This window comes from Hibiscus syriacus, unplaced genomic scaffold (assembly GCF_006381635.1).
Source record: "Hibiscus syriacus cultivar Baekdansim isolate YM2019G1 unplaced genomic scaffold, ASM638163v2 tig00111022_pilon, whole genome shotgun sequence".
In the NCBI taxonomy this organism is placed as follows: domain Eukaryota; kingdom Viridiplantae; phylum Streptophyta; class Magnoliopsida; order Malvales; family Malvaceae; genus Hibiscus; species Hibiscus syriacus.
In genome coordinates, this window is record NW_024062956.1 from 203,998 (window position 1) to 228,077 (window position 24,080).

A 24,080-nucleotide genomic window follows, 5' to 3' on the forward strand; every position below is an offset into this window, starting at 1 on the left:
TTTTTAAATATGGAATGCAAAATTTATTGAATTGTTTCGAATGAACTAAACTGATAAAATGTATAAGTTTTGGTACTAAAATTGTTATTATATCAAGCTACGTCACTATTACGTATAATATTTAACAATGAATGATATGTTTGTAACAATATTTTAATTGGATGATGGTTTGTAAAAAAAATACCCATTTGTAACCAAACTAACAATTAAGTGACCTTAGTGGTTAATATGATTGTTATTCTTTGAGGTTATAGGTTCAAACACATAGTTTGTAAATGTGTTTTGAATGTTTATAGTAATAAAAAAATAAGGATTAAGGATCACTTTTGCCCCTGTAATAGACTCAATTTATCATTTTTGATATTATCGTATTTTCTCATCAATTTAACCCTCAAAGTTGTTTAATTGCATCATTTTATACACTACCCTAAACCATAATCCCATAACCTTTTAACCCTAAACCATAATCTCATAACCTTTTAACCCTAAACCCTAAACTCTAATCTTTAACTTAGAAATCTCAATTGAAGGTTTTAAGTGAATAGTAGGATATAGAATGATGTAATTGAGCAACTTCGATGACTAGATTGATGCGAAAATACAATAGAGGCGAACATAATAAATTGTGCCTATTATAAAATCAAAAGTGACACTTTTGTCCTTTTGTCAAAAAATTATTGAGTCATCTAAGTGTATTTTACCATATATATATATATATGTATATGGGGATTAGAAATATATTGCTTTTGCAGACCGATGTTGCTTTAATGTTGAAACTACAACTATTCAATAAGCTTCATTGTTTTTTGCCCCCACGTTTGAAGGTCTTAAAGGTTAAAAGGTCAGCTAGTTTGATGGCGAAAGTTGAGTTCAGATTCTGGGGAATTGTCTGAGCTCTAAGCCCAATGCTTTCGCTGGGTAAGACGGTGTTCATACGAGAACAAAAATAGATCGAGGGAGTATTAGAGAACGGTCGTACTGTATAAAAATTTTAAATTTTAATATAATTTAAATATTTATTTTGTATTTTCTTTTTATAATCTAATTTTGTATATATAATTTTTTAAATAAAAATTTCATATTTTTCTAACATGAAATCTATGTAGTATATGAAAATGCATCAAATTCAGCAACGTGTTGGTAGGCAAATCTTGGATCCTAAACCTTATGGAGCTTTGTGTCACATGCAGCTAGCTAAAAGTCCAACCATGTAGCTTGTGGATCCTGCAACTGTTTCCAAAAGTTGATGCAGGTTTCAATTTATTAATTCAAGCTTAATCACCCGGTTATTAGCAGGGAATGACATAGTATTTTATTACTGGAATACGAATTTATATTAGAAATTTGGGGTGCGGAATTATAAAAGTTAAGGGAGTATGAAATTAGATCATCAATAGAAAATACAAAAAAAATATATATAAACTATATGCGAATTTGAAAATTGCCAAGGGTAATATCCCTCTATTCATCCTTGATTGTCCGAATTAGTGATCCAAATTTTAGCTGACGAGTTGACTTTTCTTTCGACCATTTCTTGGCTTTCTGTAGCAGCCAGCTTGGGGACTGTAATGAACATCAGTCAGATGCTAACAGTTCAATATGGGAACTGCAATGCATCAATATTGGTCACGGTAAGATGAATTAATTGAAGAGCTGTCCCGGTCACGCCAAGCACCGTAATGAGGCAATGCATTCATCACTGTGAAAATTGCGATTTATTTTATGACTATGGCCAGGGCATCCTCATAGGCCAGAGTCACATTGCTATGCGGATTGGAGCGGTTGACGCGGTTTGTCAACCGCGTCATAAATTCCGGGGACAGTAGCGAATAGAGACACAGAAGACACAAGATTGCCGGTTGACAGGGTTGGTGATGATGGTGTAACTATGGTGAACAAGAGTAGAGCTGTGATTCTGGCAAGGTAGACAAAGTACCATTGCGGATCAAATGTTGGCAAAAGCTGTTTGATAGGAGCCGGAGCACGGACCCCTGCGAGTACATAGAACAGCCACCGCATAACAGGTTGCCGGTAGGGTAACATCCGATTCCGGAGTTGATATTCGATTCAAATCAATTAGATCTGTTGTTCCCTGTAATCCTCCAAATATCAGCACTAAAATGATATGACAGTGATAAAATCATGAATAAATGCCACTGGAGCATACTAACCAGAAAGATGTCTTTACATATACACACATAAGCTACTTACACGCATGTGCATATACTAAACACACCGGCTACTTCTAATGCATACATAAAAACATTCAGCTAAATCTCTCTACCAATCAGGTCTTCATCACATGCCGCCTCACTGGCAGCTGAGCAATGTCGGCCTGCAACTTCTCGAGGCAAATATTACGAAGAAAATGCGGAAATGATCTCCTTGTACATTCCGTATATCATAAACCAGAAAACATGGAAAAGATTGGCTTGATACGAGCAGATATCTGTATAAGCAACTTGTATATCAAATATCACATTAGTGCTGGATAATTATGATAGGGCAACTATGCCGAGTACTGCCAGTCACCCGAATTCAACACATTTTTAATGATACAACAGCCTTGCAAATAGAGTTAAAAGCCGGTATTCAAACTTAACTGTAAGAGCAAACAGTTATGGCTTTTTGCAGGAATATACAATTCTCATGGATATCGGAGCTCGAACAATCTTGAGATGTCTGAACAACGTCGGGGCTGTCAACAGGCATGACATCGGAAAGGGGATAGTTTCTGTTGGCATGCAACTGATTGCTTGCACTGCTGCAAATAACAAGCTACTCCTTGTCCTCTGCCTTCTTATTAATCGATCCCACCCGACGAACCAAGGTCTTGCTCAATCCTTCCCCTCCACAACGATGTTCAATGTGCGTGTGGCAACAGAAATCAATTACAAAGGGACCATCTTCAGGATTAACAGTCTAATAGCAGCAGCCACCGCCACTATTGCAGAAAAAAAACATCGAAATCACCAGGGCTCAAGCGACCAGAGATCAGAAAAGAGTGTATCTCAATGTTTATCAAAACTGTGATTTAAACTGCAGTCTTGTGAATGCTTGTGATTCTTTGATGTCCAATAAACACATTAAATGATGATTCATACCCTATGTATAGCAACAGGACCTCCATTTTTGGTGGCAACATTAAGCAAACCATGAGCTGCTGCCTGTAACAAAAGAATCACGGTCATGTATGGCTCAAAGCTAAATGAATTTATGAACTATATGTAACTTATTTTTATGGAATCAAACTCTGAGTTAAATCAAGCATTTGGTACTAACAAAGTATGCATGTTAAAAAAGATTCTCTATGAACTGAAACAATCTTTGAGAGTTCGATTCGAATGATTTACCAAGGTCATAGAAGGAATGAAGTTCAAACAAAACCCAAAAGATCATACACTTTTCATCAAACGATCAACAAAGAACAAGATCTCTGTTTTAATAGTTTACGTGGATGATATCATTGTGAGTTGTGACAAATATAGATGTAAATGACATAGTAAGACTCGGAGTATTTCCTAAGAATTGAAGTTACATGTTCAACAAAGATGCTTTTTATCTCTCAAAAAAAAAAAGATATTGAATCTGCTCAAGGAAATAAGTATGATGGGGTGAAGACCTTCAAAATTTTCTAGGGTAAAGTACAAAAATGGTCCCTTGATTATAGGATACTACTTTGTTGAGTCTCCCGATTATTAAAAGTTACAAAATGATCCCCCGACTAAAGGGAGCTGCTTTGTTGAGTCTTTCGACTATTAAAGTTACAAAATGGTCACCTGACTATTCATTATGTTTCAAACACGTCCTTTTTTGTTAAAAAAATTAACGATGGTCTAAACTGGACGTTAACCTGTTGATTGAGATATGACAAAATTTGATCTCATAATCTCAAACGACTATCATATCTCAGTCAGCATGTTAATGTCCAGCTCAGATTACCGTTAATTTTTTAACGGAAAAGGTCGAGTTTGGAACATAATGAATAGTCGAGTGACTATTTTGTAACTTTTAATAGTAGAGGGACTCAACAAAGTAACTCCCTATAGTCAAGAAACTATTTTTTAACTTTTAATAGTCGAGAGATTCAACAAAACAGTATCTTATAGTCGAGGGATTATTTGTGTACTTTACCCAAATTTCTATTGCTTATCATCACAAGTTAAGGAAAACCGAGAACAATCCAGAAGTGGACAAAAAAAGATATTGAAGGTAGGGATTTAAATTGCGATTATGATTGCATTATATTTGTCATAGTTATAAATATAATAGATGTTATTACAATCACAATAGTATCACAATCATGAATCACAATAGTATCACAATCATGAATATATTTCCTTTTTCTTATTATATTTCTATTGATCTTCTAAAGGGGTTGAATTGTTTTTTTACTGTTACTAAACAATAACAAGAATAATGGTATGTCACTCGTTAAATTACGATCGCGATCTATTTCTATTGATGTGATTTTGTTTTACTCTACTATTTTCAGCGGTAATGATTTCGGATGGTATTATTAATGGTTGCTATTCCACCACCAAACTACTATTTAAATCCCTGATTTAAATCATCAGTAAAGGGTACAACAGAGAAATCAAAGTATACGCACCACAAAGGAAGTACCAAGGGGTAAAGTTCAATCATAAAATTGTCAACAAACCTTCAAGTATTAGAAAATAATCATCAAATTCTCAAATGATTATAAAATGACCATTAAATTATTGAATTATTACAAAATGATCATTAAAACTATCAAAACATATTATTATTTATAGTATTATAGGGATTAATTTATAACAATTTAATAAATTTAATGATTATTTTATAATATTTGCATGTTTGAGGACCAAAAAAACATTTAACATAGTTGAAGAACTTGTAGCATATTTTATATCAAGGTGATGTAAAGCATATGTCAATTAACATTGGTCCAATTGTTTACAAAGCCCCTCTAGTATACATTTCTGATGGATTTAGTTTTTATAGGATAATTTTTTTTTGAAAGAGGGTACTTTGTATTAAGCATCACACAAAGTACACCACCCCAAGAACCTTATTAAAAAACCTCCCTAAACCTAAATGGAGGAAAAAGAGTGAACCTTGGGATGAAACAACATATAACAACCATAGGCCCTATTACAACCGATCAAACCCTGTAAAATACACTAAACATCAACCGAAAAGATGCTCTCAAGTGAGCAACCACACTGTGCAAACCATCAACATAAGCACTACTGCAGTACAACCTGAAATCGAACCATACAACAATAGCAGGAAAACTAACAATCTGCCTAAAGCCTAACTATAAATACTGAAAAACAAAACAATGACAGTAATTTCACCAACATTCGAAACCAAAGATAATATATTCAGGAGAACGCACAAAATCAATAGCTTGAGGAACTAAGGATGGCCAAACGATGTTAGCCCAGACCCCGATCTGCAACAAAGCCATAATGAATACCTGATCCGCTGAAAATGACAAATTATTAAACCTGACTTTATTTCTATACACCCAAATCTTCCAAATTAAACCAAAAAACCCAATTCGACATAAATCCCTCACTTTCATTCTTATAAATTGTGTCGACCACATCGCAAGAAGAAGCTTAACGTTACCGGGGAAGATAAACCTAACGTTCCATAACTTACACCACCTCTGCCACACTTCCCAAACAGTATTACAATGGCAAAGCACATGCATAACGTCTTCCGAGTGAACTTTACAGAACAAGCAAAGGATCTGGTTATTATCGATAATCCCTCTCTTATTCAGTTCAATCGCAACCTGCAACCGATGATACACCGCTTTCCATACAAATACTGCAACTTTAGGGGGAACAAACTTGTTCCAAACCATCTTCCAAATAGGGTCTTTTATCTTGCCAACCGTAGTATGTTTAATGCAGAAATTTTTGGAGCAGTATTTACCATCAGAGACACCAAGCCACATCAGTCTATCTTGACCAGGATAAACCCCAACACCTCTATTCAAAACTTGAATAAACTGATTCCAGATCGCTAATTCCCATTTGAACAGTCCTCGCCTCAGATCGATCCTCCAACTCCAACCATCATTCGCCCAACTCCCTAAATCAGAAATCATGCCCTATTTTTTAATAGCCATCCCATATATTATAGGGAAAGCTTCTTTCAAGGAACAAAATTCAGTCCAATGATCTGACCAGAAATCAATTCTAGTACCATTCCCCATGATACAGCGAACCTCTGAAGCGAAGTTGTCATCATTCGTCAACACCGGATGTAATATATTATGCCAAACTCCATTCGTCCTACGATATCAAGAGCCTTTTGGTAGAATTGACTGTGGATCATAATCATATTTTTCCACAATAAGTTTTTTTCATATAACTTTCACTCTCCTCACTATATCACCATATCCATTTATTCAGCAAAGCTCGATTTCTATCCTTAATATTAAAAAAACCTAGGCCACCATGAGATTTCGAACCACAAACCAAGTCCCACTTTATCCAGTGAATACCTCTATCATTTTTAACATTCCATAGAAATCTAGCAATACACTTATTAATCATTTCTGCTATGGATTTAGACATAGTAAATAAAGATCTGTAATATACCGGGAAATTCCCCAACACAGATTTAATTAGCGTAATCCTTCCCCCGAAAGAGATTAACTTACTTTTCCAGCTTTGGAGCCGAGATCTGACTTTCTCCACGATCGACTGCCACATTTGCTTAAGATTAAATGTAACACTCCCAACCCGTACCCGACCCGGATACTAGTCCGAGGTGTCACATTGACTTTTCAAACTTTGACTCTTGACAAAATTCAAAGAAAATTTAAAACTTTCATTAAAGTAAAAGCAGTTTAGTTACATAATTTGACCACAATAACCAAAATCGATCAGAGAATATTTAACTCAATCAATTAGTACATGCCAACTATATTCAAAATAACAAAAATCATTTAACTCATCTATTTTCTGATATGAAATCTTGTAAGGGAGATGCTGACCTGTATTGCTCCTCACAGCTTCTATATTCACTTTCGGTAACCTGCGGGTGAAACACTCACACGTTAAGTCGATGACTTAGTGAGGCATAAAGAAAACACATCTAATGGAATTCATACCCACTAATCATGCATGACTGTTTTATGCTATCAAATTATACAACTCATTTACATATACATCAACATATATTCATGTATATTATGTAATAGATACCAAAACCCCTATCACACATATATCATATCATGCAATTCATATCACACATCATATACATATATCACATACATTGTTCTCATATCACCAACCTGTTTATCCTTACTAATTCCCTTGTCATTGCTTCAATTCCGTCATATGAGCATATAATGAATATAAACATATTATATATATTTTAATATGCCACAATACATTACTAATTTCTATAATCATATAATACATAAACGCATAGCATCTCATATCACCATGACATATATGCACTTCTACCATGTCACGAGAAATACACATAATATTATATCAAATTATGTTCTCTTTTCAAAGTCCATGTACACATATGAGAACTATAGATATGTGAGTCTATAGAGGTTGTGCACTATGCTGTCACCACAGCTCGTATAATTACACCGAAGTGCCACGTAGAATTGCACCGGAGTACCGCGTAGAATTGCACCGTAGTGCCATATAATAATGTCCATAAGGACCACATATCATTCCTTAAGAATCATATACATATACTAGGGATCAAGTATGTGTCTCACCAGACTTCACACATGTTCCAAAGAATACATATATGTCCCGAAGGACCACATATCATTCCTTAAGAATCATATACATATGCCAAGGATCAAGTATGTGTCTCACCAGACTTCACACATGTTCCAAAGAATACATATATGTCCCGAAGGACCACATAGACCCTCGACTCTTGGCATGCCAACTATACCCCTAGCTCTCATGACACATAACATGGGCATTAATATTTATGTTAACATACATTCACATATACACATAGTCATGTAGTTCTTTCACATAGCTCATCGTCATATAAATCACATATCACATGTACATATAAACACATGGTTCACTTACGCGTAGAGCATTTTCATATAATCGCATAGTCATATAATATTTCATATAACATATATTTTCTCTTTCATATATCTCATATCATGTATCATATCGTGTGATCATATAATCATGTTACTTATAATCACATAACTTCTACTCATAGGGTTCAACATCATTAAACTTAGTTCACTTTTTCATATTATCATACATTTATATACTCTTATATGTCCTATCAATAACCTATAAACTTACTTATATTCTCATATATACTATTTTAATATAATTTGTATAGTAATATTCTATAATTGTATCATATAATGATTTTACCCAAGTACTCCTTTATAAAGTTTATATTACAGGTTCAATTAGTATCATTCTATCCTATAAATAATTTCCACTTATTTTATATCATTTTCCCTTTTCACTCATATAAACCATCTATTTATTTAGTTCAATTTCTCATAACTTCCACAATACTCTTTAATAAAACTTTGTAGCTCTTCACTTTAATACATAAACCATAGTTTCCTTTAATTTATCAATCTTCTCTATATAACTTATGTATCCTTATTTATGCCCTCGAATTCATACTTTTCTCTTAGAGTCTCCTAACATTTCTCGTATAATCACTTATACCATATCATATGACTTATACTTGATTATCTTATTCTCTCATGTTCATTTCATTTCTTATGACTCTATCATATAACTTATTCCTTGTTCTTCCATTATTACATAATAAAGTCTTACATAAATCATATAGCATATACAAAGCATATCATTATCTTTAGTCATGCATACATACAATCAATGTAATACATATAATCACATATAGTTATAACCAACACATAATCATGTCTATGACTTCATGCATATTACTCTAGGAAATAGACTCATCGCAAGTCTTATTTCCATTAAACACTACATGTCACTAGTATGCACTCACAATGGCCTCACTAGTCAATTTCAATCTCTTATCTTTCCCTTGATCGATCTTACTTGCCAAATGTTCCAGAATTGCTTTACGCGCAGAATCTACATAAATGTACATTTTGAGGCAATCATTAGATACCTGCACCTTGTAATTGGATACTAGCAACTTAAGCGAACTTATTAAACCCATATTCACAATTTTCCTTTAGGGGGGAATCGGTTCCCTCCTGTGGGGGAATCGGTTCCCCTATGAGATTCTGGAATTTCTGGTTCGTTTGAGGGGGTATCGATTCCCCTTGAATGGGTATCGATTCCCCTAGCCCAGAAATCATATTTTCAACACGAAATTTACTTTATTTCATCTTAAACACTTCATATTTCAACCTCTTTCATATACTAAACTCAAACACACATACTTAAGCCCATTTGTACTCATTTAACCCATCTTAATTCTCAAAATCCTCTCCTCTTAATGAAATTCAATAATTATACTCAAATTTCAACATGTTCTAAATTCCTTTATATCACTCCAAATCTCTTAATTCAACTATTGACAAGTCAAATTCAACTTAAAATTCAACTTATCAACTTTATTTCAAGATTTCATTCAAAAACTCAAAATCTTTAATCTCTCCTAATTCCACCATCCTTTGTTTTTAAGATGATTTAAGCTTTCCTTAAGCTTAATTATCATCCAATAATCATAACCAAATCCTAAATTCAGCAAAATATCAACTAACAAGAGATCTTACCTTTGCTTATGGCTTCACGGTGGAAAAGAAGAGAATGAAGAAGAGAAGTCTGGAACTCTCTCATATCTCTCACGTTTATATAATACTCAAAAAGGGAAGATAAAAATATTTCCCATGAAAAGACCATTTTGCCCCTTTAGTTCATCTATCTTTGCTATTTAATCCAATATTAAAATTCTTTACTTAAATCCAGAGACTTTTAATTTCATTTCTAAATTAAACACAAAACTTTCAAAGTTTGCAATTTAGTCACTGACCCTGATTTGGGATGTTACATTTCTTTTATAACCCAACGGATGCCCCAAATAGGACGTAGGGAACCTAGCCCAATCGCACAACAAGGAATCAACCCATGCTTTAACTCTGCAATCATCGATATTTATACCAAATAGTTTTGTCTTCTGCATATTAAGTTTCAAACCAGCAACAACCTCAAAATTTTTTAGCACTCAAAACAGACTTTTAATCTTATATTCTTTTGCTTCCGAGAAAATAATAAGATCGTCAGCGTATTGGATGTGAAAGACACCCAATCTTGTAGAACCAATATGGACCCCTCTACACACTTGCAACTCAACAACTTTTATAAATAGCCCACTTAGAGCCTCACCTACAACATTAAACAACAATGGTGACAGCGGGCAGCCTTGCCTAAGTCCTCTTTTGATAGAAAAATATTTCGACGGACATTCGTTAACCAAAACAATAATATTTGGGGACAATACACACATCTTAATCCAACTCCTCCATCTTTTACCAAACCCCATTTTCTTTAGGATCAGAATAAAAAAATCCCAGTCGACGGAATCATAGGCTTTGTTGAAATCCGCTTTTACGATGATTGTTTCTTTCTTATTTTTCCTTAAATCATCAATAACTTCATTAACTATCAAGGAACAGTCTAAAACCTGCTTATCAACCATAAAAGCAAACTGGTTTTCGCCGATCACTTCATTTAAGCAAGACGCCATTTTTTTTGCCAATATGTGTGCCACGATTTTATACATACTCCCCACCAACGATATACGTCTGAATTCTTCAGGATATTCAGCTTGAATTTTCTTTGGAATAAGTGTTATGAACGACTTATTAAAAGAAAAGTCTGAAATATTTCCCCAATAGAAGTCGTCCAAAAACTTCATAACTCCATTTTTGATATCCATCCAAAAATTCTTAAAAAAATTCAAGCTAAAGCCATCCGGTCTCGACGCTCTAGTGTCATTCAAATTTTTTTTATTGTGAACCATATTTCATCTTCCGAAAATGGACTTTCAAGCCACCTTCTGGATACAGAGCTAAGCCTTTTAAACGAAACTCCATACTTCTTAATCGGGATCGTATTCACATCGTTATACCAAGATCGAAAATGATTTACGAAAGCTTACTGAATAACAGACTTATTTTTGAACACCGAGTTATGCATTTTCAGTTTCGAGATCTGGTTCTTTCGGCCTCTAATTGCAGTTGTAAGATGAAAGAATCTAGTATTCTTATCACCTTCTCTAAACCACTTTAATCTGGACTTTTACAACCATTCTCTTTCCTCTTTCCTAAACTCCGCCCACAACTTCGCTTTTACTGACACAAGATCGGATTGGGCAGCCTGATCACTTGGGTTCACCATGCATAAATTTTCTAATGAATCAATTTTTATTTCCAAGACCTCAATCGACTCTGAATTCATCTCCTTGCTGACCTTAGCCCATTCTTCACTAACAACAACACAATATTCATATCTTTTCCCTGATTTGCACGAAATACCCACTTGATTTTATCAGTTAGCTTATGGTCATCCGCCCAATGGTTAAACCATTTAAATGGCCTGCAAGCCTTTTTGATCTTTTTTCGCACAACAGGATAGGATTATGGTCTGAAAGGCTTCTGTGGAGAGTATCCTGCACCAAATTTGTACTTAAACACGCAATATCGGCTGAGATTAAAAATCTATCTAGCCTACTGGCCGCTGTACATGACCCACCCCTAAACCATATAAAAATATTACCCGAGATAGGAACATCAACCAATTCCCATTTGGAGATGAACTCTTCAAAAATCAGCATTGAGTTCGAGATGTCATGACCCCCTGTTCTTTCCAAGTCCGACCTAACAATATTGAAATCCCCCTCACAATCACCGTAACCTTCATATTATCTATGATGCTACTTAACTGATAAAAAAAACACTTTTTCACTATAAACATTCGGACCATAAACGTTGATGATGCCTATTTCCAAATTATACTGAACAGTCTGACTTTTCAATACAATAAATCTTATGTAAACATTCTGGTAACTAACATTAAAAAAATTCCCATCCCACATAGAAACCAACCCACCAGATACACCTTCTGCCGGAGCACATACCAACTCCCTACAAATTCTCCCCTTTAGCCTTCTTTCTACCACAGCTTGTAAACTCATAACTTTTGTTTCCTGAATCAGCACCATATTTACCTTATTTGATTCAGCAAAATGACACACAACTCTAACTTTCTCCCTCTTTCCCAGCCCTCTAATATTCCATGATAATATAGATATTCCTAATTCCATAAATTAAAAGAGAAAACCCACAGAATAATTACACCCATAACTCACTAACTAAACAAAACAAGGCTTGCCTGATTATTCTATTGACTTCAACCTCTCGATCACTCTTTTCCTTGAGACTCCAAACTGCACCCCCAGAGTATCTACCACTGCTAAGACTGCCTCCGCTTCGATTACATTTCCTAAAGGTCGAACAAAATTAGCTCCACTGGAAGGATCACCTCCCTTTTGGACTTTCGCAGGAACAATCCTACCCCCGCCTCCCTTCGCATTTTTCTTCATTTTTATGGAATTATTTCTTATCTGAGCTTGACAACCGAGCTACATGTATGAATCCTTGTGACCAATATCAGTATTGCCCACAGCAGACACCAGCACTCCTTCAAAAGAAAATGGAATTTTCTCTTTTTGGTGCACAGAAACATTTTCCAGATTAGCAACCACAAAGGCCTTGCAACGATGAGATTTCTTCAATTGGGACTTCAAGCAGTCTTGAGCTGTTAGAAATGGAATGGGTCAATCCATATTGGGTTGGCTCTCTATTAATTTCAACTAACCCAATGCTTTCATCCATCATTTGATTAATGGACCCATCTATAGATAAAATTGGCACGTCATGTAAATCATCAGCCACTTCATCCATATTTCCAACGCACGGGTCTGCATGCATATTCCTACCTGTCAGCCCACCGTTATCACTCCTCTGGCTCTGTACCTCATTAACTCTATCATCATTATATCCTACATCGATACCAGCAATATTAGCACACTTCTCCTGCAGCCTTGGAAACATACCATCATCATCAACTACTGGTTGCCATGCTACACCACCGATCGGAAAACCATCGATAAAAACTCTTTCTTCTTCATGATCTTCCGTAAAAAATTTAATGGTATAAGCCCTACCGTTAATGATTATAATACATTTCTCAGGCACCGATGACGCATATTAAACTTCTAGGAGCACCCTAGCTTCGTTGAATCTTGCTCTATTACATGTATCCTCATGGATTAAGACAACTGAGCCCCATAAACTTCCCAAGTCATTAAAAAACTTATTGCTCCATACTATCAAAGGGACATCTTTCAAAACAACCCAAATTGTCCTTTTAATTTTCTTCTCATACCCTTCTAACAGTTCCAATTCATCAAACCAAAATTGAAGCCATTCAACTCTTCTATCCCAGCACAACTGATGCTCCGAATCCCCTTTAAACTGAATGACCACTAGCATATCGTGCCAAATACTTACCCTAACATCAAAACCTTCTGCTTGGAACGCTGTCTGGACTATCTCCTCATTATACATCATTTTGATTTTACTGACCATGCAACTCTCTCTCTACCTAAGCTCATTCCTCAAAACCACTAAATTCGATCCAGATGCTTGACTAGTCGGATTTGAGTTTGAGGCGCAATCTTCCGAAATACTAACATGGACAGTAACACCAGAATCTATAACCCTCCATTGTTGCAACACTGAGTCCTTTCCCTTTGGCATACGAGCTTTATCATTCACGCCAGCCAAAGCATCTTTAAAAGTCCTGGAATCCCTTAGAGCCGATTTCCAGACCTTATTAACAGAATCTCCCATCTGCCCTCTGGACCGTTGCATTAGCTTCGTTCATGCTTCTAAACCTAACAAACGCAAAGGTAGAACCATCTAAGAGCCTCTTTCTACTTATGTACGCAATGAACACATCCTCCACTGCACCATACTCCTGAAACGCTTATTTAAGAGTGGATGGGTGGATCCTTTTGCTTACATTGTTGACAAAGACAGAATGAACCATTGACTTTTGGTCTGCTCTCACCAATCCTCCTCTCCTTCCTGACGCCATGTTCGGTTAAGTTTTTATAGGATAATTTGATCGTTTGTACTTTATACTTTTCGAATTTCATATTTATGATTCTTATATCGATTTTTGTCTAGTTGAAAAATATTATATTTCTCTTTTAAGGGTAAAATATATAAATGTTTCACGGATTACAAAGTGTTGTTTTGTTGAGTCCCTGACTATTGAAAGTTATAAAATAGTCATTCGACTATAATACATTGTTTTGTTAAGTCCCTTGACTATTAAAAGTTATAAAATGATTATCTGACTATTTATATGATCTACTCATCATTCTCCATTAAAAATTGACTATAGTTTGAGCTAGAAGTTAACCTGCTGACTGAGATATGATAAAATTCTGATTTCATAATCTCAAACGACCATCAAGTCTCACGAAACATGTTAACATCTAGCTCGTATTTTTTTAACGAAAAATGATGATTTTGGAACATAATAAATAATTGATCATTTTGTAACTTTTAATAGTTGGAGACTCAACAAAACAATATCATATAGTTGTGATATCATTTGTGTATGTTACTCAAATTTTAAATTATCATATATATATATATATATATATATATATATATATATATATATATTATTTGTATTTTTTATTGATAATCTATTTTCGCCCTTCGTAAAATTTTATAAGTTTATATCCTCTTAAAATTTTAGAAGTCTATTATTCCTAATAAAAAATCTTACGTCCGTGCTTGTTTACAACTAAAACTACACATTTTGAAAAATTAGAGATTATAAATCATCGAATCATAATAGAGACTAAAACCATCAAATATACATGATACAAGGATTTTTCGCGAAATTTGACCATTAACATTTAACGACATTATGATATCGGGAACAAAGTAATTACAATACAGGAACAGTAATTTCTTCTTTAAAATATCCAATCTTACAGTGACTCTGTGTATTCGGAAAATGGGCTTCCTTGTCGGACTTGTCTTCGGTCTTCTCGTCGGCGTTGCCATTATCGTACTCTTTGTTCGTTCCGAGAACTCTCGATCCAAGCTTCGAACTAAGCTCGTTAGTCCTCTCATTTCTGCTCTCCTTTCTTTTGAATTTGATTTACTTTCTATTTTCTAATTTTCTTTTTGGTTTCATTGCAGGCGACGACGGTGGCTGCTTTTGCAAGAATGACAGTCGATGATTCTAGAAAGATCTTGCCGGCGGAATTCTACCCTTCTTGGGTGGTCTTCTCGCAGAGCCAGAAGTTGACTTGGCTTAATCAGCACCTTACGAAGATCTGGCCTTATGTTAATGAGGTCAAGCTCTTTTTAATGAATGCAATAGATCAAACAGATACAAGATTTCGAGTTCCATTTTTTTTATATAAAAGATTGTTAAATTTGGTGTTATAGGCAGCATCTGATCTGATAAAGGCGTCGGTCGAACCGGTGCTGGAACAATACAGGCCGGTTTTATTGTCTTCTTTGAAATTCTCCAAGTTTACTCTCGGCACTGTTGCACCACAGTTTACTGGTTAGTTAATTTAAGTAATTTATTCTCACAATGTGAAAATTTTTGTTCTCATGGCTTTCTCAATGCTATTTTTATTTGGCTTTGTAAATAAATTATGGCATTATTTTATAGCGAATGACTAGAAATAAAAAATCAGTTTGAATTCGGAACATAACTGTTATAGTCCTAGATGATAGTGTAGGGGAATAATGTATGTAGCAATCTGTTATCCATGGACCATGAAGTTCAATTTTTTTAATCTTCGTAAATACTGTTTACTTCTTTTTCTTAATCCAAAAACACTCCTATTTGTCTCTATAAAATGAGACATTTCTGGTCGAATTTTGGAGTGAAAGATTGTAAAAATTGGTTAGAATTTTTGGTAACCTTAAAAAGTAAGGTCATTCTTTAGGAGTAAGAATTGTTGAAGATGGAGCTGATAGTATTACAATGGAGTTGGAAATGCAGTGGGATGCAAATTCAAATATATTACTTGCTATCAAGACCTATCTTGGTGTATCACTACCTGTACAGGTACCATCTTTATGAGTTTGCTTATTTCTGATGGTTTCTTGCTTGGGTTTCCCATTAATGTCTTCTCAGGAGATGTATTAATGCTTTATGCTTCTAGAATTTAGAGTTATAACATTTTTCATCATCATATGTAGTAAGCTGTCAAATTTCTGGTTTTCCATTGTTGATCCTATTGAATGGTCATAAAAAAATGTTCAATTGATGTGATTAAAAGTACATCTTTAATGAATAGCGATTCTAAAACTATGGAATTTCTGAGCAATTTTTGGGTGGTTATGGAAGAGTTCGACCACTGAAAGAAATGAAGACCAGGCATATACAGTGTTCTGGGATCTTTTAATATGCTACACTCTAGCTATGGGTTTCTCGAAAACATCGTGCAGAAGGCTTATATATATTGCTTAGTATATCCCTTAATGCTAACTTAACTTCCTGGATGTATATTTCATAGTAATATTTGTTGTTTGGAACTATTCCACCATCCTTTTTGACATTGCATACTATGCTTGTAAGCATCAAATCTTGTATATCTATTGTAGTCTCTCTCTCTTTTAATGCTTCACTTGTCTTTGGCAATGGATTTAATCTTATATAACAGCATCCTGTTTTTGTTTCAAGTTGTTAAGTTTTTTCGTTCAGAACAAGAGCTCTTGATGTTAAATTCCTTTTTCATCTGACTTAGGTGAAAGATATTGGATTCACTGGAGTTTTCAGGTTGATATTTAAACCCCTGGTGAATGAGTTTCCTTGCTTTGGAGCTGTTTGTTATTCTCTGAGAAAAAAGGTGTGTTATTTGTATCTGATATTTCCAGTTAATGCATGTGAGCACATGTTTTTACCCTGAAGAAAGAGCTTAAATTGTAGACATAGAAAAAATGTGATTGAGATGCATATAACATTTCCCTGACTGCATACCTTTGGAACCCAAAGAAAGAGCAATCTGATGGTTGGAGGAATTTTCCTAATGGTATGCTGTTCATTAAATTGGTTAAGGTCAAGACGCTAAGCAACTCAATTGTACTCATGCATATAAGCAGGTGTTAATTGCATTAGTTCCCATTTAATACAGTAGTAATTGACAGTCATTCTTGTTTCATGTGTCTATTGCCTTTTATTTTGGTGCTTGATTCGATTGTTAAAAAGGAATCATAGCACTGCTGTATATAAAATATTGGTAAGAACTGATGCAAAAATAACTTGAGTTGAAGTAATTGTTTATGATATCCTAGTGGAGCTAATTTTAGACTAGCTACATCACTGAAGGCTTATAATTTTGCACTTATATGCTCGGGTTCATTACACACTCTGCATGCTGGAATTACACATATCCACGCAATTGATATAAGTAGGTGAATTGTGCGTTTTTTGTTGCTTGCAGAAAAAGTTGGATTTCACCCTGAAAGTCATTGGCGGTGACATGTCAACTGTTCCTGGACTTGCTGATGCTATTGAGGTTTGCATGATTTTTGACACTGGATTGCTATATTACTTCAACATATGAATTTTCTACTGTATCAATCTAGTTTAAATTATTAATATGGTCTTGATTTTTGCATTATTGTACTTTTTCCAAACACCTTAAGTTTGGCACATATTCGGACATGGTTATGGAATATGATCCTCCAAATATGTGGAAAACTTAGAAAAATTGAGGACCTATACTGGGCACATACCCTATCAAACATGGACCCCCAAGCCTAGGTAACATAATTTGATGGACAATTTTTGAGAATATGCAACCATGATAACCAATTTGTTGTGAACTCAAGGATTTGTCACTGGTGGTGATTTTTTTGCTGCAGTTACTGTCAAAGTTTCTATATGTTTGACCCTGATATAAACTGATGCATATGATTGTTATATGGTGGTTCATCAGAAGTTGTTGGCTGTGTTTCTTTTGGGATAACTTAGGTTAGTTTGCAAACATAATTTCATTTTGATTGTTCTTGTACAAGGTCTAGAAGTTAGAATGTTCCATTGGTTTAATTGATTAATGTATTATACAACCCAAGTGAAAGCATGTAATAGTATCCAGCTTATAGAAATTTAAACTTTTGTAACCCCTGCCTTATTAATGCAAGTTGTTCATGAATTTGACTTTTATTCTTAAACTAAGTTATTTCCCTAGTTAACTGTCCAGAGTGAATATCTTGCCTTAGGATTTGGCTCTTGAATTGATTTTAACTTGTAACTTCTATAGATGTAACCTCATGTTATCTTTTGTAGCGTCATGTAAGCTTTATGTTCTGTATGAAATGATTAACGGTGATGGTAATCTAAAAATCTTATGGACCTCTTCTTTTATATGGTTAGGCTTGCTATACCTTTCATGTAAGTTAGTAATTGACCTCTGATATTGCTCTCCATGATTTACATGGTTATGTATTATCCTAAGTCTCTTTTTTGGGGTGTTGAACTCTGTGAGATGGAAGGTTTGTTAATACGTCGAAAATATTTTACATATTTTTGTCCATACAGAGCACAATCCATGATGCTATTGAAGATTCTATCATGTGGCCTGTGAGAAAAATTATTCCCATTTTGCCTGGAGACTACAGGTATGTCTTTTCCTTTTTTGTCATTATAATATTTAATAATCTTGTTCAATGTAAAAAAGAAAGTATTAGGGACTTTAGGCTAAAGTATGGACAGTATACAAAGAGCCTTCTATCTCTGTCTCTCTCCTTCAACATCTAAGTAGGGGCAGATTTGATGGTCAAAGAACTTAATGTCTATATTTTCAGTGATTTGGAGTTAAAGCCTGTTGGAATGCTAGAGGTGAAGCTTATCCAGGCCCGTGAGTTAACAAACAAAGATATTATTGGAAAATCGGATCCCTATGCCGTTTTATATGTACGCCCTTTACCTGCAAGAACAAAAAAAAGTAAAACAATTGTAAGTTCTCATTCCCCTCCCTGCTTCCTCTTTGTTCATTCCTAGAGAAAGACAAATTATTTCAATAACTTTTCAATAGGTTCAGAAGATTCTTTTTACATGTGTATTTCCCAGAACAATCAGTTGAATCCTATATGGAATGAACACTTTGAATTTGTCATTGAGGATGCAACAACTCAGCACTTGGTGGTAAGAGTTTATGATGATGAAGGGGTTCAGGCATCCGAGCTTATTGGATGTGCTCAAGTACTTCTAAGTGAACTTGAACCTGGTAAAGTGAAGGATGTCTGGTTGAATCTGGTTAAAGACTTGGAGATCCAGAGAGACTCTAAGTACAGGGGGCAGGTGAGCACATTGATTATCCTCCTTAGTATAATAAATTAATAATAGTTTAAGCATTCGTATGCTGGCATGTATTTTCACTAAATTGAATTTGTTCAAGGGAAATTCCTTTCTATAGTAGCTTTTTATTCTTTCAAATTGTGATGCCTGCAGTAGGTTCAAAGTGCTATGCGTAGAAATTGCATGCCTCATTCACTCACTCTTCAAGTTATAAATTTCTTAATTTATTTTTTTCTTAGGGTGTTTTCCCTTCCTAGAAATTTTGTATTTCTATGAAAATGATGATATTTATGTTTTGCATGAAATTGTATGATGATTATTAGGTGCACTTGGAGCTCTTGTACTGTCCCTTTGGCATGGAGAACAGTTTTAAAAACCCCTTTTCCTCTGACATTTCAATGACCTCTTTGGAGAGGGTTCTTAAAAATGGAGGAGCAAATGGAACATATGATATCGAAAATGAGAAAGCAGATACACATAAGAAAAGAGAGGCTATTATTAGAGGAGTACTGTCTGTGACTGTGATATCTGCGGAAGATTTGCCTATTGTAGATTTAATGGGAAAGGCTGATCCCTATGCTGTACTCACAATGAAGAAATCAGAGGCAAGAAACAGAACTAGGGTAAGATTTGCCTATTGTTTTCTATCCTTGAGGGATGGGGTGGGGACAGAAAGAATGTTTGACAGTTGTTTCCCTTGTTAGGTTGTGAATGACAGCTTGAATCCTGTTTGGAATCAAACTTTTGATTTCGTTGTCGAGGATGGATTACACGATATGCTAATCCTTGAAGTCTGGGACCATGACACTTTTGGGAAGGTAAATTATTTGCTATAACTCTTAATTCTTCCTTAGAAGTCATATAAATTCTGGTTTTTGCCATAGTTCCTGTTTTCCCTTTTCTTTTCAATCGTGTTCTTGCAGGATTACATGGGGAGGTGCATTTTGACTTTGACAAGGGTTATATTAGAAGGAGAATACACAGATTGCCTGCCGCTAGAGGGAGCTAAATCTGGAAAATTGAATCTCAACCTTAAGTGGATGCCACAGCCAATTTTCCGTGATTCCTAAGCGATACAAAGACTGGTAGGTTCTGAGTTTAGAGAACTCTGCAGGTTCGAGTTTGACTCAAGTCGCATGCCGAAAGCCACTTTATTCCAACCCCTCACATTTCAGTAAACCATAGCTCTCAGAGGGTGCTCAAACTACTGTGCCGATACCCTGTAAGGGCTAATAGTTGAAACTTTGCATGTATAATTTTTCACTTAGCTGCTCTAGACTGTAAAGTTCGAGTTTTGGATACCAATTAGAATACATGAGAAATTGGGATTTGACCCCAAGGCCTTGGCATGCGGTATTTCTTATCAAATTCAAGGTTTTCTTTTGACATTGATTGTTGGTTAGTACTATTGCCTTGATTGAAGCTAGGATGAACTCGAAAAATAGCCTGCATACAATATCATCTGTTTGATTGAGAAGACTATTCCAGTTATAGACTGTTTTCTTGACCATTCTCCAATGCTTCGAAGCCTTTATTTTTTATAGCCTTTGTACGCAGAAGGGCCATAAAATCGGAACAACAACAATCATTCCAATCCCCACATGCTCAGTGCTACTCGTCTTCAAACAAACTTGCCTCATTTTCTGGCAATTTATATTGCCATTAACAGAGCTTCAAGCCTTGTATTGGCCTGAACTCATATATGAATGTCATCTTTAATCTGTATAAAAATAAATGAAACCCTAAGTTAAGCGATAATCGAACCCTTCATCATCATAGTTCAATACATTTTTCACGGCTTAATATTCTCCATCGGTATTTCAATTATGAATTTGAGTATTTAGAATTTAACACTTTACATTAATAATCATAACTGATATATAGAGAGAGAGAGATTTGGAATTGAACATACATTGCTTGTAAACTGTGAAAAAATATATATATATTTTTAAAATGTATATATTCAATTCAGTTTGATTAAAATTTCAGTTTTTGTACTAAACCAGTCTCCCCCAATCAGTTTCATCATCAGTTTGATTGAGAGGCGACTGACGAGATGTCAAAGCTGTGAAGGTGGGGGCGTGAGCTGGAGCTCATGCTGCTCCCCCATGAGCTGAGCCTGACAATGTTTTTGACAGAAAACTGAAAAATAGTTAACTAGTCACAGTCCCTGCTACTGCTAGCCATTTGATAATCATCCACTGGTTGATACAATTTGGTTTAATGATGCCTAAAAGAAAGTCTCAGTTCAGCAATTTCAGCAGACAGAACAACCAAGATAATAACCATCAAAGGGAAAGCAATGTCGGTTAAGCTTCAAGACTAGTAATGAATGAAATGCAGCTAATATTTTAATGTCATCGAAGCTTTGAATGCATCAAATCGAGAAATATAGAGCCAACTGCAAGAATGAAACTTGAGAAGAACAAGTACCTGGAACAACATCTAACATGAGGGACAAGGGAAACTCTTACAGCTGAAGGCTCCAAGACCTGTCAAAAGTTCTCTAATATGATCCGATACAGTGTTTTGGTACGTACGATGACAAAAACAAGCATTCGCAATATTGATAATGAAGAGCAAAGGCAGGAATCTTAAGAATTCATTGCTTAAACATCATATAGACTACCTTTGAGTCCCAGGCTTTCACGAGCTTTGAAGCTTAAAACTGGGATACGCGGATGCAAAATTTCAATGATATGAGATAATCCGAGTCCTCGGTATGCTAACTTTAACTTACTCGAACTCAGGTGAGATTTTCCACGTATTCGAAGGGTCCTTATGGTTGTGGTGGTTCCTTATAAGCTCCATGTACAAGTAGACAAGTCAGAATTTAACTCATATCAAGTTCTAGTACCAGAGGCAGAAAGCATAATAAAATGCTTTAAATGATCCTTTTGTTTCTGCTCCCTTGTCTCATGAAGCAATTAAGATAACCAACTAAATTTCCATCATTAGAATGTGATGAAATGTACAAGTTAATTTTGTTACCGACATTTCAAAACACATCATCTTATGAAGGATTTTACATGTTACTTTCGATTGAATATACGGCTTTTATATCTTTCATAGAACAATTATATTCATGAATTTCTTTTTTGCAAAGCTAACCACTATTTATTTGGAGTTCCATTGGGCCTATAGGCAACGCTCAACAGTCTCCCGCTTGTTTCTTCTCTTATTTGCTTCAGATAATTCCTAAGCAGTTCTGCATTTAAGAAATCAATGAATTATATGGTAGCCAATTATCGAGACCTCGGTACTCAAAGTGGTAAATAACATCACAAATGATCACGAGTTTGATGTAGAAGACAGATATTAAAAGTTTTACAAAGAATTCCAAGCACTGCATACTTCCTAAAACACTTGTCATATTCAAAGCACTATTGGAAAATCAACAGATTTTACATTTTCATTCTCACCGAAAACGAGGCTTTTCAAACAACTTTAGGGTTATAGTCTTTGAATTTGAAGGACGGCTCTCTAAGCTTGACCCCTCAAGTTAAGATAAGCATAAAGTCAAAAATTGCATCGTATATTATTCAAAACTACAACCCTAAAGTAGAAAGTACATTTTGTTTGCATAATTCTTAAATCTTCCATGTAAAATCAATTTGAGCTACTGTTGTCTCAAGACAACAAAAATCGAGTACGGTGGAGTAGCTGACTGACTAAAAGAGTTCACTACGACTCACTGTGATACTTGGAACATGTTTCACACTTACCCAACACTTTAATAATCTATGTAACTTATATGATATCAAAAATGTAAAAGAATAACCTGCTTCTTTTTGAGACTGTGGAAACACAAAGAGCCCTGGAAAAGGAAAACCGGATTCTCCAGGTACAGGAATTTCTTCCAAGCCCAAGTTAATGATTGCCTTAGTACCTTCTGCCAAGGTCCTACGGCCCTCAAGCCTCTTCAAAGCCACATTTATGTAGAAAGTCAAATATATAAGGAGCTTATCCGCGGGGCTCTTGATATCAAAGTTTCTAAAGAACACATTGGCACGAAAGAACGTGATTGCTTCATCGACAATATCAGTTTTACCTGCAAAAAACCCATCTTAAATTACCAACTCAAAAGATAAGAAAGGGTATGATATCGAGAACTCTCCAGTGAAGATGATAAATCCAACCTTGATCTGAAACAGGTGCAGGACCCCTTATGTGACTTTTCAAAGGAAGTAAAGGGAAGCCACAAGCTTTAGTAAGTCCTTCCTCATCAACAAAACTAGAGTGATAAAGCTGGCATTTAACAACTATCTCTAAGCGGAAACGAACCAAATTACATATATATATATATATATATATATATATATATATCAACACTTTAGTAATCAAACTGTTATTTAACATTTATAATAGTTTTTGTTAAGGTCGTAATAAGTTATTAAGTTAGTTTGGTGGTTAGGTATTTAGTTTTTGATTTTAATGGTTTATAGTTTGAATCTCATGAAAAGTATTTTTTTATCAACAAAACAACGTCGTTTTGAGCTTTTGGAGCATTAAAACAGTCGTGTCAAAACGACGTCGTTTTGATGAGGGAGCCATGTCATCGCTCCGTTAATGAATTAACGACAGAGTGACATAATTACAGCTAAACATAAACGTCAGTATTAAAATTGATAAAATTGAAACGTCAGTGACATAAACGAGCCCACAATTAAAGGTGAGTGGTACTTGAAGTAGTTAACC

At 35.0% G+C, this 24,080-nt stretch overlaps 1 protein-coding gene and 1 pseudogene across 1 annotated transcript; one reads left to right on the plus strand and one right to left on the minus strand.

The window, feature by feature from the left end:
* Positions 1-15,027: 15,027 nt before the first annotated feature.
* On the plus strand, positions 15,028-20,768 carry LOC120150647 (synaptotagmin-5-like). Its single transcript, XM_039163286.1, has 12 exons — positions 15,028-15,176; positions 15,260-15,415; positions 15,512-15,632; positions 16,024-16,145; positions 16,828-16,929; positions 17,524-17,598; positions 18,624-18,703; positions 18,890-19,040; positions 19,155-19,385; positions 19,706-20,005; positions 20,087-20,200; positions 20,306-20,768. The coding sequence occupies exons 1-12, from the start codon at positions 15,072-15,074 to the stop codon at positions 20,450-20,452; spliced, it is 1,704 nt and encodes a 567-aa protein (XP_039019217.1). The 5' UTR covers positions 15,028-15,071; the 3' UTR covers positions 20,453-20,768.
* Positions 20,769-22,259: 1,491 nt separating this feature from the next.
* Positions 22,260-23,741, minus strand: LOC120150516 (annotated as a pseudogene).
* Between the last annotated feature and the right edge of the window lie 339 nt (positions 23,742-24,080).

Bases quoted from the DNA above. Each gene is read 5' to 3' on its own strand.
- LOC120150647 (XM_039163286.1), top strand. From the start codon at position 15,072: ATGGGCTTCCTTGTCGGACTTGTCTTCGGTCTTCTCGTCGGCGTTGCC. The intron at 16,146-16,827 runs GTACCATCTTTA...CATCTGACTTAG, and splicing joins GTGTATCACTACCTGTACAG to GTGAAAGATATTGGATTCAC. The intron at 17,599-18,623 runs GTTTGCATGATT...TTGTCCATACAG, and splicing joins GACTTGCTGATGCTATTGAG to AGCACAATCCATGATGCTAT.